Source organism: Stegostoma tigrinum, chromosome 43, assembly GCF_030684315.1.
Source record: "Stegostoma tigrinum isolate sSteTig4 chromosome 43, sSteTig4.hap1, whole genome shotgun sequence".
NCBI lineage: Eukaryota > Metazoa > Chordata > Chondrichthyes > Orectolobiformes > Stegostomatidae > Stegostoma > Stegostoma tigrinum.
The window spans coordinates 6,632,121-6,657,120 of NC_081396.1; the positions used below are offsets into that span (position 1 = coordinate 6,632,121).

The 25,000-nt window shown below is 55.4% G+C and overlaps 1 protein-coding gene across 1 annotated transcript in view; it reads right to left on the bottom strand.

Annotated features, from left to right (window-relative positions):
- Window positions 1-10,375: 10,375 nt before the first annotated feature.
- LOC125450520 (FH1/FH2 domain-containing protein 3) overlaps window positions 10,376-25,000 on the bottom strand; it is a 32,937-nt gene continuing 18,312 nt past the window's right edge. Inside the window, exons 8-9 of the mRNA XM_059641822.1 lie at window positions 11,577-11,760; window positions 10,376-10,756 (exon numbers count right to left, since the gene is read on the bottom strand). Coding sequence (XP_059497805.1) covers window positions 10,728-10,756; window positions 11,577-11,760 — 213 coding nt within the window. The 3' untranslated portion in view covers window positions 10,376-10,727. The remainder of the gene's footprint in view (window positions 10,757-11,576; window positions 11,761-25,000) is intronic.

Below are 25,000 nucleotides of genomic sequence, written 5' to 3' on the forward strand. Positions count from 1 at the left end.
ATCACCAACATCGATGCCACGGGTCGGCCGACCGACACTCTTGCACCTGGTGAGTCCCAAGAAGGGAGGTGGGAGAGAAACGAGGGGTAGATACGGACTCTGGAGCAGCCTTTCGGGTGGTTTGGCCCCGTGGCGGCGCAGGCAAAAGGTTGAAGGGCAGTGGGGGGGAGGTGCTGGGGAAGTATGTGAGAGGGCGGTCAGTCATTGTGAAGGAAAGTTGGGGATTCTTTTCAGAACCCGAGCTGGTCCTGAAGCAGCGAGCATTCTTCGCAAAGCAGAGTAGCAGTCATCCCGTGGTCTTGTTAATAACCAGGGCATCGAAGGTGGCAGCAAGCGTGCAGCTAAACAAATCTCCGACGACAGAAGTGTTGTGGTGAGTGCAGGTCCAAACTGACCATAGATAGTCCAGCAGGATGAGAACGATAGTGAAGTGCAGGGTAGTTTGATCTTAGCGTAGGAGACTAGAACATTGTGGGCTGAAGGGCCTGTACTGTGTTCTGTGCTCTGCTTTCTGCATTCTGTGTAGGCTAGACAGTTGGCTAGACCTGTAGCTGTAAGTGTTTTGCCTGTTTTTTGTTGGTGCTTTCCATAGTCAAACAGAAGGAAGTGTGACTGGGAGAGGAATGTAGACTGAGTGGTCGGAGGAACTGAAACGGCCTTATCAGTGTTTGAGATAACAAGCTGCATTTCTTAAAAAAACAAAACAAAATCCACAGGATGTGGGTGTCGTGCTAGCCTCTCCCCCCGCCCCCGAGCATTTATCGCCGGTGTGGAGCATTCCAGTCCCCCAGAGGGTGCGCACACCCCATGGGGCTGTTAGGGATCCCGGGTTGGGGGGCAGAGATCTTCCACATGGACCTGGCTACGGTAGGGCTGTGGGGGAGGAGGCTGTAGACCCTAACTGTCTGCCCCCTTACCTGGTGATGTTCATGTCTCAGTGTCAGCACGTAAACAGACCCTTCAGCCCAACCCATCCATGCTAACCCAGATATCCTAAGCTAATCCAGCCCCATTTGCCAGCTTTGCGACCCCTATCCCCCCAAACCCCTCCCTATCCATTTCCCCATCCCGATGCCTTTTAAATGCTGTAACTGCACTGGCCCCCACCCACTTCCGTTGGCAGCTCCTTCCCCCCCACCCTCTGTGTGAAATAGTTACCCCTCAGGTCCCTTTTAAACCTTCCCCCTCCCACCTTAAACCTACCCCCCTCTAGTTATGGACTCCCCCTACCCTGGGGGGAAAGACCGTGTCTATTTACCCATATCCATGCCCCTCCCGATGTTATAAACCACTATAAGGCCCTGCCCTCAGCCCCCGACACTCCGGGGAAAACAGCCCCAGCCTCTCCCTGTAGCTCAAACCCTCCGACATCCCTGTAATAAGAGATAACACAAGAGTGTGTAGCAGGAGGAACACAGCAGGCCAAGCAGCATCAGAGGAGCAGGAAAGTTGATGTTTCTCCTTCAGAAACGCCCTTGTAAATCTTTTCTGAACTCCTTCTAGTTTCACAACATCCTTCCTGTAAGAGGGAGACTGGGATTGGACGCAGTATTCCTAAAGTGGCCCTGACCAATGTCCCTGTACAGCCTCAACACGACCCTCCCAACTCCCTGTACTCAGCGCACTGACCCATAAAGGCGAGCGTCCCGAACACCACCCCCTCACCGTCCTGTCTACCTGCGGCTACACTTTCCAGGAACCACGTCCCTGCTCCCCCCGAGGTCTCTCTGCTCAGCGACACTCCCCCAGGGCCTCACCTTTAAGGCTTTTCCCCAAAATGAGGCTTTTGCGGGAGTCGGGGGGAGGCACTGGGTACCCACCGATGCCCTCTGAGCCTTCAGAGAGAGGTGGGCATCACAGGGGCTGGAATGTGTCACCTACCCCTCCAGATATGTGCAAGTGTAGCCCCCCCCACCAATCCTTACCCCATTCATCACCTGCCCCTCTGTCACCCACCCGCTGTCAGTTACCTTTTTGGGGGGGGGGGCAGGAATGGTGGGATTTCTAACAGCGGGCTCAAATTGCGCACAGCGGCCGAGGCTTAGCCCCGGCGAAGGTTCCCCCCCCCCGAACACAGTCGGAACGGGGCCGATTTTAACCGAGAAGCGGAGCCGGTGCGAGAAAGAGAGAGAAGCCACGCTGTCTTTCAGTGGAGCATTCATTTCTGGGAGGTCGGGGGTGGGGAGGGGAAGGTTGGAGCCCCTCCCAAGCACCCACCCCTCCCTCACCTCGTCTGCCAAGGTCCGTGTGGTCGGACCCGCTTATGGTCGGAAACGCGGATAAGGCCATAAAACCCAGAGGGTTCCGGCTAACGGGGCGACCGAGGGGAGCCAGGAGGTGAGCTGCCAATGCGGTGGGGTGATGCGCCGTGGTGGCGGTGGGGTTTCCGATGCTGTCGCTCGCTGGCCCGAGGCATGTAGACAGAGGCAGTGGAAGGAAAGGCTGGTTTGTGCGCGATTCGCTGGGCTGCATTCGCGTCCCTCCGCAGTTCCTCGCGTAGTCGGGTACAGCTGTTGCCGCGGTGCGCCGAGAGACGCGGGAGCGGAAAGCCGGGCCGTTCGGCCCGTCCCAGCTCTGCCCCGCCATTCAGCCGTGGAGGAGGGGTCTCTGGAGCCTGCTTTCTCCCCTTTGACAATCCAGAACCCGTCCATCTCAGTCTGAAACACACTGTACGACCCGGCCTGCCCCTGTGGCAGGGAATTCCATAGATTCACCATTCTCTGGGCTGAAGTAGTTTCTCCGTATCTCCGTTCTTCCCTTTACTCTGAGGCTGTGCCCTTGGGTCCAAGTCTCTCCTACCAATGGAAGCATCGTCCCACCATCCGCTGTGTCCAGGCCGTTCTGTATTCTGTACGTTTCTATAGATCCCCCCTCATCCTTCTAACCTCCAATGTGTATACGCCCAGGATCCTCAAAAGTTTCTCACATCTTTGGCTCTTCATTCCTTGGGACTGTCCGCGTGAGCCTCCTCTGAACCCACTCCAGGGGAAGGGGGGGGGGACACCTCCACACGCCCCCCACCCCTCCGCCACCCACCGAGACTCAGGGCCCAAACCTGCGTCAACGCTCTCCAGAGGACACCTGCAGCGCAGCTCGGGCGGCTCCGCCTGGTACCCAGGCCTTACCTCCCCAAACAGCTACCCGCCCCGGCTTAACATCAAAAAGAGTCCAAGCTCGCCAACACCACCCCCCCCCACCCCAAACCACCCCCCCCAAACCACAGTCCCTCCGCCACCCCTCCCCCCACCAGACAGTAAGGGTCAGCTGGAAAGTGTGGAACACCTCCCCTCCCTCCGAGACCACAGAGATACAAGTGGGACACCCCCCCACCCACCCCCGCACTGGCAGACCCATGCCTCGGGAGCCAGGGCTTTGCAGCCAATCTCCCTGGGACGGGCATTAAGCCGTGGGTGCGTGCTGAAGGTGGAGCGATGCCTCCACGCTGTGGCCGTCGTAGGTATTGCAGCCCCACCATTTCTTTTCAAACTCTACCCCCCGACCCCAACACCCCACTCTCAAATAAATTGGCTCAGGATTAAATGCTGTGACTTGAGGGTCATTCAGCCCAACTCGCCCATCTGTCCAGGTTCCCTGAAATGAACCAGCCTGCGTTTGCGCTCCTATCCCTCCAAACCTTCCCTCTCCATGCCGCTGTCCTAATGTTTCTTAAATATTGCAACTGTACCTGAACCCTGCCACTTCCACACACTCTCTGGGTGTAAACATCCCCCTTCTCACCTTAAACCTACACCCCTCTAGTTTTGGACTCCCCCGGATGAAAAGACCTTGTCTATTCACCCCTATCCATGCCCCTCATGATGTTATAAACCTCTATAATGTCCCCCCTCAGCCTCCGATGCTCCGGGGAAAACAGCCCCAGCCTCTCCCTGTAGCTCAGACGCTGCAGTCTCGACATCTGTTTCCATTTCCGAGGATGGACTGCCCACGATATCCAGATAACGGACCGACTGACTCCTGCACCCACCTGGGACCCTATACACATCCTCTCACTTCCGAGTGTGGCATCAAGGAGCCCGAGCAAAACTGGAACCAATGGGTATCGGGGGCAAACTCTCCAGCTGTTGGAGCTACACCTGACACATGGGTAATGATGAGATAATAAAGTGTGGAGCTGGATGAACACAGCAGGCCAAGCATCTTAGGAGCATCTCCAGCATCTGCAGTTCCCATTAGCTCCAATAGCTTTTGTGCTCCTGAGGTGCTGCTTGGCCTGCTGTGTTCATCCAGCTCCACACTTTGTTATCTCGGATTCTCCAGCATCTGCAGTTCCCGTTATCTCTGATACATGGGATAACGGTCGTGTTTGTGGGAGGTCAGTCATCTCCGCTCCAGGACATCTCTGCAGGCGTCCCTCAGGGGAGTGTCCCAGGCCCAACCACCTTCAGCTGCTTCATCATTGACCTTCCCTCCACCAGAAGGTCAGGAATGGGGATGGTCGCTATGATAGCACCGTGTTCAGCACCATTCGCGACTCCTCACATACTGAGGCAGTCCGTGTTCACATGCAACAGGATCTGGGCAATATCCAGACAAGGGGCAAGTGACATTCAGCGCCACACAAATCCCAGGCTGTGCCCATCTCCCATAAGAGAGAATCTAACCAGTGCCCCTTGACGTTCCATGGTATCACCATCCCTGGATCTATCGACATCCTGGGGGTTCCCATTGACCAGAAACTCAACTGGACTCACCACATAACCACAGGGGCTACAGGAGCAGGTCAGAGGTTTGATATGTGGGAGGCTTTTCAAGAGAGGTTGATCAGCATGCAGGAGAGACATGTTCTGTGAAAATGAGAGATAGGAATGGCAAGATTAGGGAGCCATGGATGACAGGTGAAATTGTGAGACTAGCCAACAGGAAAAAGGAAGCATACATAAGGTCTAGGCGACTGAGGTCAGATGAAGCTTTGCAAGAATATCGGGAATGTAGGGCGAATCTGAAACAAGGAATGAAGAGGGCTAAGAGAGGACATGAGATATCTTTAGCAAATATGGTTAAGGAAAATCCTAAAGCCTTTTATTCATATATAAAGAGCAAGAGGGTGACTAGAGAAAGGATTGGCCCACTTAAGGACAAAGAAGGAAAGTTATGCGCTGATTCACAGAAAATGGGTGACATTCTCAATGAGTACTTTGCATCGGTATTCACCAAGGAGAGGGACATGACAGATGTTGAGGTTAGGGATAGATGTTTGATTACCCTAGGTCAAGGATGGGGGGGGGGGGGGGAAGTGTTGGGTATCCTACAAGGCATTAAGGTGGACAAGTCCCCAGGATCTATCCCAGGTTACTGAGGGAAGCAAGAGAGGAAATAGCCAGGGCCCTAACAGATATCTTTGCAGCGTCCTTAGACACGGGTGAGGTCCCAGAGGACTGGAGACTTGCTAATGTTGTCCCCTTGGTTAAGAAGTGTAGCAGGGATAATCCAGGTAATTATCGACTGGTGAGCCTGACGTCAGTGGTAGGGAAGCTACTGGAGAAGATACTGAGGGATAGGATCTATTCCCATCTGGAAGAAAATGGGCTTATCAGTGATAGCCAACATGGTTTTGTGCAGGGAAGGTCACGTCTTACCAACTTAATAGAATTCTTTGAGGACGTGACAAAGTTGATTGATGAGGGAAAGGCTGTAGATGTCATATACATGGACTTCAGTAAGGCATTTGATAAGGTTCCCCATGGCAGGCTGATGGAGAAAGTGAAGTCACATGGGGTCCAGGGTGTGCTGGCTAGATGGATAGAGAACTGGCTGGACAACAGGAGACAGAGTTGTAATGGAAGGGGGTTTCTCAAATTGGAGACCTGTAACCAGTGGTGTTCCACAGGGATCTGTGCTGGGACCACTGTTGTTTGTGATATATGTAAATGATTTGGAGGAAGGTGTAGATGGTCTGATCAGCAAGTTTGCTGATGACACTAAGATTGGTGGAGTAGCAGATAGTGAAGGGGACTGTCAGAGATTACAGCACAATATAGATAGATCAGAGAGTTGGGCAGATAAATGGCAAATGGAGTTCAATCCAGGCAAATGCGAGGTGATGCATTTTGGAAGATCAAATTCAAGGGCGAACTATACAGTAAATGGAAAAGTCCTAGGGAAAATTGATCTGGGTGTTCAGGTCCATTGTTCCCTGAAGGTGACAACGCAGGTCAATAGAGTGGACAAGAAGGCATATGGCATGCTTTCCTTCATCGGACGGGGTATTGAGTACAAGAGTTGGCAGGTCATGTTGCAGTTGTATAAGACTTTGGTTCGGCCACATTTGGAGTACTGTGTACAGTTCTGATCGCCACATTATCAAAAGGATGTGGATGCTTTGGAGAGGATGCAGAGGAGGTTCACCAGGATGTTGCCTGGTATGGAGGGTGCTAGCTATGAAGAGAGGTTGAGTAGATTAGGATTATTTTCATTAGAAAGACGGAGATTGAGGGGGGACCTGATTGAGGTTTATAAAATCATGAGGGGTATAGTCAGGGTGGATAGCAAGAAGCTTTTTCCCAGAATGAGGGACTCAATTACTAGGGGTCATGAGTTCAAAGTGAGAGGAGGAAAGTTTAGGGGAGATATGTGTGGAAAGTACTTTATGCAGAAGGTGCTGGGTGCCTGGAACACGTTGCCAGCGGAGGTGGTAGAGGCAGACACAATAGTGTTTTTTGAAAGATGTATCTGGACAGATACATGGATGGGCGGGGAGCAAAGGGATACAGAGCCTTAGAAAATAGATGACAGGTTTAGACAGAGGATCCCGATCGGCACAGGCTTGGAGGGCCGAAGGGCCTGTTCCTGTGCTGTAATGTTCTTTGTTGTTTGAATCCTGCAGCGAGTTGCTCCCGTCCTGCCTCCCCTCTCCCAAAGCCCTGTCCCACCATCAACACACAGTCAGTAGGGAGAGGGGATACTCCCCTGTTGTCCCTGGATGCGGTGGGGCGGCTCCGACAACGCTTGAGAAGCTCCACACCGTCCAGGGATAGAGCAGAACCCACACCCCGCAACTCCCCACTCAATACAGTCAGAAATACCGAGAGCGGCTGCAACAGAATCGGGGATATTGACAGGGAATGGATCAGAATAAGACCAGTCAACAGTGAGTGTGATGCAAATATACTGAGGGAGAATGCAACACGATGAGAGATGCCGAGAGAGGATGGAACAGAGTTATAGACATCGAAAGAGAGTGTCAGAGTGAGAGCTGTTGAATGTGAGCATGGCATGGAGATATTGAGAGAGAGCGTAATGCGATCAGACGCGTGAGGAGGGAATGTCACAGACCCGGTGATATTGAGACACTGAAGGAGATATTCGGGGCAAATGTGAGACAAGCAGAGATACTGCGAGAGAATATAGCAGGATCAGAGAAATGGGGAGATTGTGTGGCACAAATTAGAGATATTGAGAGTGAAAGTAACAGAATCTGAGATATTGAAACCAAATATAATACAAGCAGAGATACTGACTGTGAAATCTATCAGATATCAGGATCAAATGGCACACAATCAGAGAGATTGAGAGGGAGTGGAGAAGAAGGAGAGATATTCACAGTTACACAAGGCATATACTGAGATTATTTGATTGAGGGGGCAGTGTAGAGGGAGCTTTACTCAATATCTAACCCCATGCTGGCCCTGTTGCTGCGAGTGTTTGATGGGGGTATTAGTGTAGAGGGAGCTTTACTCTGTATCTAACACTGTGCCAGTTCTGTTAACAACAAACAGTGCAGAAGCAGCTTCTCCTTCAATTTAAAAGTGTAGATAGAGATTTACTGTGTATCTAACCCCATATCAGTGGAGCTCTCTCTAACCCTCTCTCTCACACACACACACTCCTGTATCGGGGGAGGTCTGTCTAACCCTCTCTCGCACACACACACTCCTGTATCTGGGGAGGTCTCTCTAACCCTCTCTCACACAAACACACTCCTGTATCTGGGGAGGTCTCTCTAACCCTCTCTCTCTCTCACACACACACACTCCTGTATCTGGGGAGGTCTCTCTAATCCTCTCTCTCTCACACACACACACTCCTGTATCTGGGGAGGTCTCTCTAACCCTCTCCCTCTCACACACACACACTCCTGTATCGGGGGAGGTCTCTCTAACCCTCTCTCGCACACACACACACTCCTGTATCTGGGGAGGTCTCTCTAACCCTCTCTCACACAAACACACACACACACACTCCTGTATCTGGGGAGGTCTCTCTAATCCTCTCTCTCTCACACACACACACTCCTGTATCTGGGGAGGTCTCTCTAACCCTCTCTCCCTCACACACACACACTCCTGTATCGGGGGAGGTCTCTCTAACCCTCTCTCGCACACACACACACTCCTGTATCTGGGGAGGTCTCTCTAACCCTCTCTCACACAAACACACTCCTGTATCTGGGGAGGTCTCTCTAACCCTCTCTCGCACACACACACACTCCTGTATCTGGGGAGGTCTCTCTAACCCTCTCTCACACAAACACACACACACACACTCCTGTATCTGGGGAGGTCTCTATAACCCTCTCTCTCTCACACACACACACTCCTGTATCTGGGGAGGTCTCTATAACCCTCTCTCTCACACACACACACACACTCCTGTATCTGGGGTGGTCTCTCTAACCCTCTCTCTCACACACACACATACTCCTGTATCTGGGGTGGTCTCTCTAACCCTCTCTCTCACACACACACATACTCCTGTATCTGGGGAGGTCTCTATAACCCTCTCTCTCACACACACACACACACTCCTGTATCTGGGGTGGTCTCTCTAACCCTCTCTCTCACACACACACACACTCCTGTATCTGGGGAGGTCTCTATAACCCTCTCTCTCTCACACACACACACTCCTGTATCTGGGGAGGTCTCTATAACCCTCTCTCTCACACACACACACACACTCCTGTATCTGGGGTGGTCTCTCTAACCCTCTCTCTCACACACACACATACTCCTGTATCTGGGGGGGTCTCTCTAACCCTCTCTCTCACACACACACTCCTGTATCTGGGGGGGGTCTCTCTAACCCGCTCTCTCACACACTCCTGTATCTGGGGAGGTCTCTCTAACCCGCTCTCTCGCACACACACACACACTCCTGTATCTGGGGAGGTCTCTCTAACCCTCTCTCTCTCTCTCACACACACACACTCCTCTATCTGGGGAGGTCTCTCTAACCCTCTCTCTCTTTCACACACACACACACACACACACACACACACGCACTCCTGTATCTGGGAAGGTCTCTATAACCCTCTCTCTCACACACACACACACACACACACACACACACTCCTGTATCTGGGGAGGTCTCTCTAACCCGCTCTCTCACACACACACACACTCCTGTATCTGGGGAGGTCTCTCTAACCCCCTCTCTCTCTCACACACACACACTCCTGTATCTGGGGAGGTCTCTCTAACCCGCTCTCTCACACACACACACACTCCTGTATCTGGGGAGGTCTCTCTAACCTGCTCTCTCACACACAAACACTCCTGTATCTGGGGAGGTCTCTCTAACCCTCTCTCTCACACACACACACTCCTGTATCTGGGGAGGTCTCTCTAACCCTCTCTCTCACACACACACACTCCTGTATCTGGGGAGGTCTCTCTAACCCTCTCTCTCACACACACACACTCCTGTATCTGGGGTGGTCTCTCTAACCCTCTCTCTCACACACACACTCCTGTATCTGGGGGGGTCTCTCTAACCCGCTCTCTCACACACTCCTGTATCTGGGGAGGTCTCTCTAACCCGCTCTCTCTCTCACACACACACACTCCTGTATTTGGGGGGGTCTCTCTAACCCGCTCTCTCACACACTCCTGTATCTGGGGAGGTCTCTCTAACCCTCTCTCTCACACACACACACACACACACTCCTGTATTTGGGGGGGTCTCTCTAACCCTCTCTCTCTCACACACTCCTGTATCTGGGGAGGTCTCTCTAACCCTCTCTCACACACACACACACTCCTGTATTTGGGGGGGTCTCTCTAACCCTCTCTCTCTCACACACTCCTGTATCTGGGGAGGTCTCTCTAACCCTCTCTCTCACACACACACACACACACACACTCCTGTATTTGGGGGGGTCTCTCTAACCCGCTCTCTCACACACTCCTGTATCTGGGGAGGTGATGTTAATATCCCCGTTACCACAATAATTAAAGAGGCTGACAGAAATTCTTGACTGGTGTGGTTTCTGGGGCTCACGCAATTTTTTTGCAGACTGTCCCCTGACATTGGGAATGAACCCAGGTCCCTGGGGCTTAGGAATGAGCCACTGTGTCTTGTGTTACATTTACCACAAGTCCTGGCCTGTTGCTGAGACAGATATTTTGAAGTTTATTAACGACACACACTACTTCGGTGGCTATGAATTGTGAGAATTTCAGGTCGCCTGGTCTCTGTACCTCCCGACTCAGTGAACCGAGCTGATGCTAATGCTGGGAATAGTCCCATTCTTGCTGCGGTAGCTGAGGCTGGAGGTGCGTACCCTTTCATCCTGGAAAAGCGTACTGTGGTGCCATTTCTGAGAGAGGAATGCAGCCCCGTGTGTGGTCTGGGATCTCCACCATTACCCGACGTTAACGGCCGCTGCTCCCTCACAGCAGTGAGTGAGACCGCTCGGCCCATCGAGCCCCGTGTCAGCCCTCTGCTGAGCAGTCCTCGCTCTGGCAGGGCGATCCCCCTCTCCCTGGTCACCACGGAAACTTCTTCATGGCAGACCCTTCGTCGGGATGAGACAAGGAACACCGTCTGAGAATTCATTCACGTCACTCGCTCCCCACCACCCCCACCCCGAGCCCGTCGCACAGGAACAGGCCATTCAGAAACCCCACGGTCCACCAGCCTGTTACACAGGCATCGGCCATTCAGCCCCTCAAGCCTGCTGCGTTCAAACAGAAGGAAGATGAGGCCATTTGGCCACTTTGGGCCTATCCAGGAGTGGGTGGCCAGAAATGGATCCCACTGGGCAGGCTCAATGTCTCTCTGTGCCATCTGTGGATGTGCTGGGGCAAGATGGGGGTCAGAAACGGGTGCCCGTCTCACCACTCAGTCCCCCATCTCCAGTCTTGCCTTCCCCACACCCTCGCCCCACTCACCAGGCTCCACCCTCTGGGCGCAGGGAGGGAGAAGGGCACGGGCGCCCAGTGTCTTCCCGGTGGGAATGCCGGACGGCGGCGCGCGGCAGAGGGAAGCTAGTATGTCCGGGCCTAGCGGGAAACACCGCGGGATCAGCCCCAGGTTGATGCTCTCGGTGGGTGGGGAAGGCGGGGGCTGGATTTGACATCCCACTCTGGCTTCTGCCATTAATCGTGGTGAGAAGGCCCACCCTCAACCGGGGCTTACCAATGCCCCCTTTAATGGGGGAAGGAAAACTGCCGTGCAGTCTGGGCCCTCCATGTGACTCCAGTCCCCCACGTATCGCCTCAAGACTTGGTTCTTAACCCACAAACCCTCCCCAAATCGCCCTTTTATTTGTTCAATGTCCCAACGCCAATCCGGCCTTCCGAACCCGTACCCACCCACCCACCCAACTGCCTCACCAGTCCTCTCCAGCTTCTTGCTCCTAGACCTGGGAAGGCTGGAGTCGTACTTCCGAGTCCTCTCTGGGGTGTTCAGGATCTCCGTCATGTGCTTGTGCTGTCGGCTCACCTCGGGGTACGCGCCCTGGCTCGCCACCCCGGAGACTGCCAGCGGGCTGCCCGAGCCAGCCTGCCGCTCACATTCCTAGGAACGCCGGCACCCGGAGAGTCGGTTGGGTGGAGGTGCCGGGGGGGGGGGGGTGTTCCCGGCAGAGAGAACGGAGATGGGTGAGTGCGTCGGGTACAGCTACCCCTCTCCGCCACCCCTGCAAACCCCCATCACCCAGGATCGGGGTTAGACCCCGTCTTGCTGCCCAGGTCCGCTTTCCTACGTGGGCGTTCCACAACAAGGTGCAGAGACGACTGCGCCACTGCTCTCACCTCACCCCACGCGTTCCCGCCTTCCCCGAATTACCCATAGTGCACAGGGATGTGCGGGTTAGGGTGGGTTAGCCGTGGGGAATTACCCATAGTGCACAGGGATGTGCGGGTTAGGGTGGGTTAGCCGTGGGAAATTACCCATAGTGCCCAGGGATGTGCGGGTTAGGGTGGGTTAGCCGTGGGGAATTACCCATAGTGCACAGGGATGTGCGGGTTAGGGTGGGTTAGCCGTGGGGAATTACCCATAGTGCACAGGGATGTGCGGGTTAGGGTGGGTTAGCCATGGGGAATTACCCATAGTGCACAGGGATGTGCGGGTTAGGGTGGGTTAGCCGTGGGGAATTACCCATAGTGCACAGGGATGTGCGGGTTAGGGTGGGTTAGCCGTGGGAAATTACCCATAGTGCACAGGGATGTGTGTGTTAGGGTGGGTTAGCCGTGGGGAATTACCCATAGTGCACAGGGATGTGCGGGTTAGGGTGGGTTAGCTGTGGGGAATTACCCATAGTGCACAGGGATGTGCGGGTTAGGGTGGGTTAGCCGTGGGGAATTACCCATAGTGCACAGGGATGTGCGGGTTAGGGTGGGTTAGCCGTGGGGAATTACCCAAAGTGCACAGGGATGTGTGGGTTAGGGTGGGTTAGCCGTGGGGAATTACCCATAGTGCACAGGGATGTGGGGGTCAGGGTGGGTTAGCCGTGGGGAATTACCCATAGTGCACAGGGATGTGGGGGTTAGGGTGGGTTAGCCGTGGGGAATTACCCATAGTGCACAGGGATGTGGGGGTTAGGGTGGGTTAGCCGTGGGGAATTACCCATAGTGCACAGGGATGTGCGGGTTAGGGTGGGTTAGCCGTGGGAAATTACCCATAGTGCACAGGGATGTGTGGGTTAGGGTGGGTTAGCCGTGGGGAATTACCCATAGTGCACAGGGATGTGGGGGTCAGGGTGGGTTAGCCGTGGGGAATTACCCATAGTGCACAGGGATGTGGGGGTCAGGGTGGGTTAGCCGTGCGGAATTACCCATAGTGCACAGGGATGTGGGGGTTAGGGTGGGTTAGCCGTGGGGAATTACCCATAGTGCACAGGGATGTGGGGGTTAGGGTGGGTTAGCTGTGGGGAATTACCCATAGTGCACAGGGATGTGCGGGTCAGGGTGGGTTAGCCGTGGGGAATTACCCATAGTGCACAGGGATGTGGGGGTCAGGGTGGGTTAGCCGTGGGGAATTACCCATAGTGCACAGGGATGTGGGGGTCAGGGTGGGTTAGCCGTGCGGAATTACCCATAGTGCACAGGGATGTGCGGGTTAGGGTGGGTTAGCCGTGTGGAATTACCCATAGTGCACAGGGATGTGGTTTTTAGGGTGGGTTAGCCGTGGGGAATTACCCATAGTGCACAGGGATGTGGGGGTTAGGGTGGGTTAGCCGTGGGGAATTACCCATAGTGCACAGGGATGTGCGGGTTAGGGTGGGTTAGCCATGGGGAATTACCCATAGTGCACAGGGATGTGGGGGTTAGGGTGTGTTAGCCGTGGGGAATTACCCATAGTGCACAGGGATGTGCGGGTTAGGGTGGGTTAGCCGTGGGGAATTACCCATAGTGCACAGGGATGTGCGGGTTAGGGTGGGTTAGCCGTGGGAATTACCCATAGTGCACAGGGATGTGCGGGTTAGGGTGGGTTAGCCGTGGGGAATTACCCATAGTGCACAGGGATGTGCGGGTTAGGGTGGGTTAGCCGTGGGGAATTACCCATAGTGCACAGGGATGTGCGGGTTAGGGTGGGTTAGCCGTGGGAATTACCCATAGTGCACAGGGATGTGCGGGTTAGGGTGGGTTAGCCGTGGGGAATTACCCATAGTGCACAGGGATGTGCGGGTTAGGGTGGGTTAGCCGTTGGGAATTACCCATAGTGCACAGGGATGTGCGGGTTAGGGTGGGTTAGCCGTGGGGAATTACCCATAGTGCACAGGGATGTGCGGGTTAGGGTGGGTTAGCAGTGGGGAATTACCCATAGTGCACAGGGATGTGCGGGTTAGGGTGGGTTAGCCGTGGGGAATTACCCATAGTGCACAGGGATGTGCGGGTTAGGGTGGGTTAGCCGTGGGGAATTACACATAGTGCACAGGGATGTGGGGGTCAGGGTGGGTTAGCCGTGGGGAATTACCCATAGTGCACAGGGATGTGCGGGTTAGGGTGGGTTAGCCATGGGGAATTACCCATAGTGCACAGGGATGTGCGGGTCAGGGTGGGTTAGCCGTGGGGAATTACCCATAGTGCACAGGGATGTGCGGGTTAGGGTGGGTTAGCCGTGGGAATTACCCATAGTGCACAGGGATGTGCGGGTTAGGGTGGGTTAGCCGTGGGAATTACCCATAGTGCACAGGGATGTGCGGGTTAGGGTGGGTTAGCCGTGGGGAATTACCCATAGTGCACAGGGATGTGCGGGTTAGGGTGGTTTAGCCGTGGGGAATTACCCATAGTGCACAGGGATGTGGGGGTTAGGGTGGGTAAGCCGTGGGGAATTACCCATAGTGCACAGGGATGTGCGGGTCAGGGTGGGTTAGCCGTGGGGAATTACCCATAGTGCACAGGGATGTGCGGGTTAGGGTGGGTTAGCCGTGGGGAATTACCCATAGTGCACAGGGATGTGCGGGTCAGGGTGGGTTAGCCGTGGGGAATTACCCATAATGCACAGGGATGTATGGGATACAGTGGGTTAGCCATGGGGAATTACCCATAGTGCACAGGGATGTGGTTTTTAGGGTGCGTAAGCCGTGGGGAATTACCCATAGTGCACAGGGATGTGCGGGTTAGGGTGGGTTAGCCGTGGGGAATTACCCAAAGTGCACAGGGATGTGGGGGTTAGGGTGGGTTAGCCATGGGGAATTACCCATAGTGCACAGGGATGTGGGGGTTAGGGTGGGTTAGCCGTGGGGAATTACCCATAGTGCACAGGGATGTGTGGGTTAGCCGTGGGAAATTACCCATAGTGCACAGGGATGTGCGGGTTGGGGTGGGTTAGCCATGGGGAATTACCCATAGTGCACAGGGATGTGTGGGTTGGGGTGGGTTAGCCATGGGGCAGTACCCATAGTGCACAGGGATGTGGTTTTTAGGGTGGGTAAGCCGTGGGGAATTACCCACAGTGCACAGGGATGTCCGGGTTAGGGTGGGTTAGCTGTGGCAAGTTACCCATAGTGCACAGGGATGTGCGGGTTAGGGTGAGTTAGCTGTGGGGAATTACCCATAGTGCACTGGGATGTGCGGGTTAGGGTGGGTTAGCCGTGGGGAATTACCCATAGTGCACAGGGATGTGCGGGTTAGGGTGGGTTAGCCGTGGGAAATTACCCATAGTGCACAGGGATGTGCGGGTTAGGGTGGGTTAGCCGTGGGGAATTACCCATAGTGCACAGGGATGTGCGGGTTAGGGTGGGTTAGCCGTGGGGAATTACCCATAGTGCACAGGGATGTGCGGGTTAGGGTGGGTTACCCGTGGGGAATTACCCATAATGCACAGGGATGTGCGGGTTAGGGTGGGTTAGCCATGGGGAATTACCCATAGTGCACAGGGATGTGGGGGTTCGGGTGGGTTAGCCGTGGGGAATTACCCATAGTGCACAGGGATGTGGGGGTTAGGGTGGGTTAGCCATGGGAAATTACCCACAGTGCACAGGGATGTGCGGGTTAGGGTGGGTTAGCCGTGTGGAATTACCCATAGTGCACAGGGATGTGCGGGATAGGGTGGGTTAGCCGTGGGGAATTACCCATAGTGCACAGGGATGTGCGGGTTAGGGTGGGTTAGCCGTGAGAAATTACCCATAGTGCACAGAGATGTGCGGGTTAGGGTGGGTTAGCCGTGAGAAATTACCCATAGTGCACAGGGATGTGCGGGTTAGGGTGGGTTAGCCGTGGGGAATTACCCATAGTGCACAGGGATGTGGGGTTAGGGTGGGTTAGCCGTGGGGAATTACCCATAGTGCACAGGGATGTGCGGGATAGGGTGGGTTAGCCGTGGGGAATTACCCATAGTGCACAGGGATGTGCGGGTTAGTGTGGGTTAGCCATGGGGAATTACCCATAGTGCACAGGGATGTGGGGGTTAGGGTGGGTTAGCCGTGGGGAATTACCCATAGTGCACAGGGATGTGCGGGTCAGGGTGGGTTAGCCGTGGGGAATTACCCATAGTGCACAGGGATGTGCGGGTTAGGGTGGGTTAGCCGTGGGGAATTACCCATAGTGCACAGGGATGTGCGGGTTAGGGTGGGTTAGCCGTGAGAAATTACCCATAGTGCACAGGGATGTGTGGGTCAGGGTGGGTTAGCCGTGGGGAATTACCCATAGTGCACAGGGATGTCGGGGTTAGGGTGGGTTAGCCGTGGGGAATTACCCATAGTGCACAGGGATGTGCGGGTTAGGGTGGGTTAGCCGTGGTAATTACCCATAGTGCACAGGGATGTGCGGGTTAGGGTGGGTTAGCCGTGGGGAATTACCCATAGTGCACAGGGATGTGTGGGTTAGGGTGGGTTAGCCGTGGGGAATTACCCATAGTGCACAGGGATGTGGGGATTAGGGTGGGTTAGCCGTGGGGAATTACCCATAGTGCACAGGGATGTGCGGGTCAGGGTGGGTTAGCCGTGGGGAATTACCCATAGTGCACAGGGATGTGTGGGTTAGGGTGGGTTAGCCGTGGGGAATTACCCATAGTGCACAGGGATGTGCGGGTTAGGGTGGGTTAGCCGTGGGGAATTACCCATAGTGCACAGGGATGTGCGGGTTAGGGTGGGTTAGCCGTGCGGAATTACCCATAGTGCACAGGGATGTGCGGGTCAGGGTGGGTTAGCCGTGGGGAATTACCCATAGTGCACAGGGATGTATGGGATACAGTGGGTTAGCCATGGGGAATTACCCATAGTGCACAGGGATGTGGTTTTTAGGGTGGGTAAGCCGTGGGGAATTACCCATAGTGCACAGGGATGTGCGGGTTAGGGTGGGTTAGCTGTGGGGAATTACCCAAAGTGCACAGGGATGTGGGGGTTAGGGTGGGTTAGCCATGGGGAATTACCCATAGTGCACAGGGATGTGGGGGTTAGGGTGGGTTAGCCGTGGGGAATTACCCATAGTGCACAGGGATGTGTGGGTTAGCCGTGGGGAATTACCCATAGTGCACAGGGATGTGCGGGTTAGGGTGGGTTAGCCGTGTGGAATTACCCATAGTGCACAGGGATGTGCGGGTTGGGGTGGGTTAGCCATGGAGAATTACCCATAGTGCACAGGGATGTGGGGGTTAGGGTGTGTTAGCCGTGGGGAATTACCCACAGTGCCCAGGGATGTGGGGGTTAGGGTGGGTTAGCCGTGGGGAATTACCCATAGTGCACAGGGATGTGCGGGTTAGGGTGGGTTAGCCGTGGGGAATTACCCATAGTGCACAGGGATGTGTGTGTTAGGGTGGGTTAGCCATGGGGCAGTACCCATAGTGCACAGGGATGTATGGGATACAGTGGGTTAGCCATGGGGAATTACCCATAGTGCACAGGGATGTGGTTTTTAGGGTGGGTAAGCCGTGGGGAATTACCCACAGTGCACAGGGATGTCCGGGTTAGGGTGGGTTAGCCGTGGGGAATTACCCATAGTGCACAGGGATGTGCGGGTTAGGGTGGGTTAGCCGTGTGGAATTACCCATAGTGCACAGGGATGTGTGTGTTAGGGTGGGTTAGCCGTTGGGAATTACCCATAGTGCACAGGGATGTGGGGGTTAGGGTGGGTTAGCTGTGGGGAATTACCCATAGTGCACAGGGATGTGCGGGTTAGGGTGGGTTAGCCGTGGGGAATTACCCATAGAGCACAGGGATGTGCGGGTTAGGGTGGGTTAGCCGTGGGAAATTACCCATAGTGCACAGGGATGTGCGGGTTAGGGTGGGTTAGCCGTGGGGAGTTACCCATAGTGCACAGGGATATGCGGGTTAGGGTGGGTTAGCCGTGGGAAATTACCCATAGTGCACAGGGATGTGCGGGTTAGGGTGGGTTAGCTGTGGGGAATTACCCATAATGCACAGGGATGTGCGGGTTAGGGTGGGTTAGCCGTGGGAAATTACCCATAGTGCACAGGGATGTGCGGGTTAGGGTGGGTTAGCCGTGGGGAATTACCCATAGTGCACAGGGATGTGTGGGTTAGGGTGGGTTAGCCGTGGGGAATTACCCATAGTGCACAGGGATGTGGGGGTTAGGGTGGGTTCGCCGTGGGGAATTACCCATAGTGCACAGGGATGTGGGGGTTAGGGTGGGTTAGCCATGGGGAATTACCCATAGTGCACAGGGATGTGCGGGTTAGGGTGGGTTAGCCGTGGGGAATTACCCATAGTGCACAGGGATGTGGGGGTTAGGGTGGGTTCGCCGTGGGGAATTACCCATAGTGCACAGGGATGTGGGGGTTAGGGTGGGTTTGCCGTGGGGAATTACCCATAGTGCACAGGGATGTGCGGGTTAGGGTGGGTTAGCCGTGGGGAATTACCCATAGTGCACAGGGATGTGGGGGTCAGGGTGGGTTAGCCGTGGGGAATTACCCATAGTGCACAGGGATGTGCGGGTTAGGGTGGGTTAGCCGTGGGGAATTACCCATAGTGCACAGGGATGTGCGGGTTAGGGTGGGTTAGCCGTGGGGAATTACCCATAGTGCACAGGGATGTGCGGGTTAGGGTGGGTTAGCCGTGGGGAATTACCCATAGTGCACAGGGATGTGCGGGTTAGGGTGGGTTAGCCGTGGGGAATTACCCATAGTGCACAGGGATGTGCGGGTCAGGGTGGGTTAGCCGTGGGGAATTACCCATAGTGCACAGGGATGTGGGGGTCAGGGTGGGTTAGCCGTGGGGAATTACCCATAGTGCACAGGGATGTGCGGGTCAGGGTGGGTTAGCCGTGGGGAATTACCCATAGTGCACAGGGATGTGCGGGTCAGGGTGGGTTAGCCGTGGGGAATTACCCATAGTGCACAGGGATGTGCGGGTTAGGGTGGGTTAGCCGTGGGGAATTACCCATAGTGCACAGGGATGTGGGGGTTAGGGTGGGTAAGCCGTGGGGAATTGCCCATAGTGCACAGGGATGTGGGGGTCAGGGTGGGTTAGCCGTGGGGAATTACCCATAGTGCACAGGGATGTGCGGGTCAGGGTGGGTTAGCCGTGGGGAATTACCCATAGTGCACAGGGATGTGCGGGTCAGGGTGGGTTAGCCGTGGGGAATTACCCATAGTGCACAGGGATGTGTGTGTTAGGGTGGGTTAGCCGTGCGGAATTACCCATAGTGCACAGGGATGTGCGGGTTAGGGTGGGTTAGCCGTGGGGAATTACCCATAGTGCACCGGGATGTGGGGGTTAGGGTGGGTTAGCCGTGGGGAATTACCCATAGTGCACAGGGATGTGCGGGTTAGGGTGGGTTAGCCGTGGGGAATTACCCATAGTGCACAGGGATGTGCGGGTTAGGGTGGGTTAGCCGTGGGGAATTACCCATAGTGCACAGGGATGTGCGGGTTAGGGTGGGTTAGCCGTGGGGAATTACCCATAGTGCACAGGGATGTGCGGGTCAGGGTGGGTTAGCCGTGGGGAATTACCCATAGTGCACAGGGATGTGGGGGTCAGGGTGGGTTAGCCGTGGGGAATTACCCATAGTGCACAGGGATGTGCGGGTCAGGGTGGGTTAGCCGTGGGGAATTACCCATAGTGCACAGGGATGTGCGGGTCAGGGTGGGTTAGCCGTGGGGAATTACCCATAGTGCACAGGGATGTGCGGGTTAGGGTGGGTTAGCCGTGGGGAATTACCCATAGTGCACAGGGATGTGGGGGTTAGGGTGGGTAAGCCGTGGGGAATTACCCATAGTGCACAGGGATGTGGGGGTCAGGGTGGGTTAGCCGTGGGGAATTACCCATAGTGCACAGGGATGTGCGGGTCAGGGTGGGTTAGCCGTGGGGAATTACCCATAGTGCACAGGGATGTGCGGGTCAGGGTGGGTTAGCCGTGGGGAATTACCCATAGTGCACAGGGATGTGTGTGTTAGGGTGGGTTAGCCGTGCGGAATTACCCATAGTGCACAGGGATGTGCGGGTTAGGGTGGGTTAGCCGTGGGGAATTACCCATAATGCACAGGGATGTGCGGGTTAGGGTGGGTTAGCCATGGGGAATTACCCATAGTGCACAGGGATGTGGGGGTTCGGGTGGGTTAGCCGTGGGGAATTACCCATAGTGCACAGGGATGTGGGGGTTAGGGTGGGTTAGCCATGGGAAATTACCCACAGTGCACAGGGATGTGCGGGTTAGGGTGGGTTAGCCGTGTGGAATTACCCATAGTGCACAGGGATGTGCGGGATAGGGTGGGTTAGCCGTGGGGAATTACCCATAGTGCACAGGGATGTGCGGGTTAGGGTGGGTTAGCCGTGAGAAATTACCCATAGTGCACAGAGATGTGCGGGTTAGGGTGGGTTAGCCGTGAGAAATTACCCATAGTGCACAGGGATGTGCGGGTTAGGGTGGGTTAGCCGTGGGGAATTACCCATAGTGCACAGGGATGTGGGGTTAGGGTGGGTTAGCCGTGGGGAATTACCCATAGTGCACAGGGATGTGCGGGATAGGGTGGGTTAGCCGTGGGGAATTACCCATAGTGCACAGGGATGTGCGGGTTAGTGTGGGTTAGCCATGGGGAATTACCCATAGTGCACAGGGATGTGGGGGTTAGGGTGGGTTAGCCGTGGGGAATTACCCATAGTGCACAGGGATGTGCGGGTCAGGGTGGGTTAGCCGTGGGGAATTACCCATAGTGCACAGGGATGTGCGGGTTAGGGTGGGTTAGCCGTGGGGAATTACCCATAGTGCACAGGGATGTGCGGGTTAGGGTGGGTTAGCCGTGAGAAATTACCCATAGTGCACAGGGATGTGTGGGTCAGGGTGGGTTAGCCGTGGGGAATTACCCATAGTGCACAGGGATGTCGGGGTTAGGGTGGGTTAGCCGTGGGGAATTACCCATAGTGCACAGGGATGTGCGGGTTAGGGTGGGTTAGCCGTGGTAATTACCCATAGTGCACAGGGATGTGCGGGTTAGGGTGGGTTAGCCGTGGGGAATTACCCATAGTGCACAGGGATGTGTGGGTTAGGGTGGGTTAGCCGTGGGGAATTACCCATAGTGCACAGGGATGTGGGGATTAGGGTGGGTTAGCCGTGGGGAATTACCCATAGTGCACAGGGATGTGCGGGTCAGGGTGGGTTAGCCGTGGGGAATTACCCATAGTGCACAGGGATGTGTGGGTTAGGGTGGGTTAGCCGTGGGGAATTACCCATAGTGCACAGGGATGTGCGGGTTAGGGTGGGTTAGCCGTGGGGAATTACCCATAGTGCACAGGGATGTGCGGGTTAGGGTGGGTTAGCCGTGCGGAATTACCCATAGTGCACAGGGATGTGCGGGTCAGGGTGGGTTAGCCGTGGGGAATTACCCATAGTGCACAGGGATGTATGGGATACAGTGGGTTAGCCGTGGGGAATTACCCATAGTGCACAGGGATGTGGGGGTTAGGGTGGGTTAGCCGTGGGGAATTACCCATAGTGCACAGGGATGTGGTTTTTAGGGTGGGTAAGCCGTGGGGAATTACCCATAGTGCACAGGGATGTGCGGGTTAGGGTGGGTTAGCTGTGGGGAATTACCCAAAGTGCACAGGGATGTGGGGGTTAGGGTGGGTTAGCCATGGGGAATTACCCATAGTGCACAGGGATGTGGGGGTTAGGGTGGGTTAGCCGTGGGGAATTACCCATAGTGCACAGGGATGTGTGGGTTAGCCGTGGGGAATTACCCATAGTGCACAGGGATGTGCGGGTTAGGGTGGGTTAGCCGTGTGGAATTACCCATAGTGCACAGGGATGTGCGGGTTGGGGTGGGTTAGCCATGGAGAATTACCCATAGTGCACAGGGATGTGGGGGTTAGGGTGTGTTAGCCGTGGGGAATTACCCACAGTGCCCAGGGATGTGGGGGTTAGGGTGGGTTAGCCGTGGGGAATTACCCATAGTGCACAGGGATGTGCGGGTTAGGGTGGGTTAGCCGTGGGGAATTACCCATAGTGCACAGGGATGTGTGTGTTAGGGTGGGTTAGCCATGGGGCAGTACCCATAGTGCACAGGGATGTATGGGATACAGTGGGTTAGCCATGGGGAATTACCCATAGTGCACAGGGATGTGGTTTTTAGGGTGGGTAAGCCGTGGGGAATTACCCACAGTGCACAGGGATGTCCGGGTTAGGGTGGGTTAGCCGTGGGGAATTACCCATAGTGCACAGGGATGTGCGGGTTAGGGTGGGTTAGCCGTGTGGAATTACCCATAGTGCACAGGGATGTGTGTGTTAGGGTGGGTTAGCCGTTGGGAATTACCCATAGTGCACAGGGATGTGGGGGTTAGGGTGGGTTAGCTGTGGGGAATTACCCATAGTGCACAGGGATGTGCGGGTTAGGGTGGGTTAGCCGTGGGGAATTACCCATAGAGCACAGGGATGTGCGGGTTAGGGTGGGTTAGCCGTGGGAAATTACCCATAGTGCACAGGGATGTGCGGGTTAGGGTGGGTTAGCCGTGGGGAGTTACCCATAGTGCACAGGGATATGCGGGTTAGGGTGGGTTAGCCGTGGGAAATTACCCATAGTGCACAGGGATGTGCGGGTTAGGGTGGGTTAGCTGTGGGGAATTACCCATAATGCACAGGGATGTGCGGGTTAGGGTGGGTTAGCCGTGGGAAATTACCCATAGTGCACAGGGATGTGCGGGTTAGGGTGGGTTAGCCGTGGGGAATTACCCATAGTGCACAGGGATGTGTGGGTTAGGGTGGGTTAGCCGTGGGGAATTACCCATAGTGCACAGGGATGTGGGGGTTAGGGTGGGTTCGCCGTGGGGAATTACCCATAGTGCACAGGGATGTGGGGGTTAGGGTGGGTTAGCCATGGGGAATTACCCATAGTGCACAGGGATGTGCGGGTTAGGGTGGGTTAGCCGTGGGGAATTACCCATAGTGCACAGGGATGTGGGGGTTAGGGTGGGTTCGCCGTGGGGAATTACCCATAGTGCACAGGGATGTGGGGGTTAGGGTGGGTTTGCCGTGGGGAATTACCCATAGTGCACAGGGATGTGCGGGTTAGGGTGGGTTAGCCGTGGGGAATTACCCATAGTGCACAGGGATGTGGGGGTCAGGGTGGGTTAGCCGTGGGGAATTACCCATAGTGCACAGGGATGTGCGGGTTAGGGTGGGTTAGCCGTGGGGAATTACCCATAGTGCACAGGGATGTGCGGGTTAGGGTGGGTTAGCCGTGGGGAATTACCCATAGTGCACAGGGATGTGCGGGTTAGGGTGGGTTAGCCGTGGGGAATTACCCATAGTGCACAGGGATGTGCGGGTTAGGGTGGGTTAGCCGTGGGGAATTACCCATAGTGCACAGGGATGTGCGGGTCAGGGTGGGTTAGCCGTGGGGAATTACCCATAGTGCACAGGGATGTGGGGGTCAGGGTGGGTTAGCCGTGGGGAATTACCCATAGTGCACAGGGATGTGCGGGTCAGGGTGGGTTAGCCGTGGGGAATTACCCATAGTGCACAGGGATGTGCGGGTCAGGGTGGGTTAGCCGTGGGGAATTACCCATAGTGCACAGGGATGTGCGGGTTAGGGTGGGTTAGCCGTGGGGAATTACCCATAGTGCACAGGGATGTGGGGGTTAGGGTGGGTAAGCCGTGGGGAATTACCCATAGTGCACAGGGATGTGGGGGTCAGGGTGGGTTAGCCGTGGGGAATTACCCATAGTGCACAGGGATGTGCGGGTCAGGGTGGGTTAGCCGTGGGGAATTACCCATAGTGCACAGGGATGTGCGGGTCAGGGTGGGTTAGCCGTGGGGAATTACCCATAGTGCACAGGGATGTGTGTGTTAGGGTGGGTTAGCCGTGCGGAATTACCCATAGTGCACAGGGATGTGCGGGTTAGGGTGGGTTAGCCGTGGGGAATTACCCATAGTGCACCGGGATGTGGGGGTTAGGGTGGGTTAGCCGTGGGGAATTACCCATAGTGCACAGGGATGTGCGGGTTAGGGTGGGTTAGCCGTGGGGAATTACCCATAGTGCACAGGGATGTGCGGGTTAGGGTGGGTTAGCCGTGGGGAATTACCCATAGTGCACAGGGATGTGCGGGTTAGGGTGGGTTAGCCGTGGGGAATTACCCATAGTGCACAGGGATGTGCGGGTCAGGGTGGGTTAGCCGTGGGGAATTACCCATAGTGCACAGGGATGTGGGGGTCAGGGTGGGTTAGCCGTGGGGAATTACCCATAGTGCACAGGGATGTGCGGGTCAGGGTGGGTTAGCCGTGGGGAATTACCCATAGTGCACAGGGATGTGCGGGTCAGGGTGGGTTAGCCGTGGGGAATTACCCATAGTGCACAGGGATGTGCGGGTTAGGGTGGGTTAGCCGTGGGGAATTACCCATAGTGCACAGGGATGTGGGGGTTAGGGTGGGTAAGCCGTGGGGAATTACCCATAGTGCACAGGGATGTGGGGGTCAGGGTGGGTTAGCCGTGGGGAATTACCCATAGTGCACAGGGATGTGCGGGTCAGGGTGGGTTAGCCGTGGGGAATTACCCATAGTGCACAGGGATGTGCGGGTCAGGGTGGGTTAGCCGTGGGGAATTACCCATAGTGCACAGGGATGTGTGTGTTAGGGTGGGTTAGCCGTGCGGAATTACCCATAGTGCACAGGGATGTGCGGGTTAGGGTGGGTTAGCCGTGGGGAATTACCCATAGTGCACCGGGATGTGGGGGTTAGGGTGGGTTAGCCGTGGGGAATTACCCATAGTGCACAGGGATGTGCGGGTTAGGGTGGGTTAGCCGTGGGGAATTACCCATAGTGCATAGGGATGTGGGAGTTAGGGTGGGTTAGCCGTGGGGAATTACCCATAGTGCACAGGGATGTGCGGGTTAGGGTGGGTTAGCCGTGGGGAATTACCCATAGTG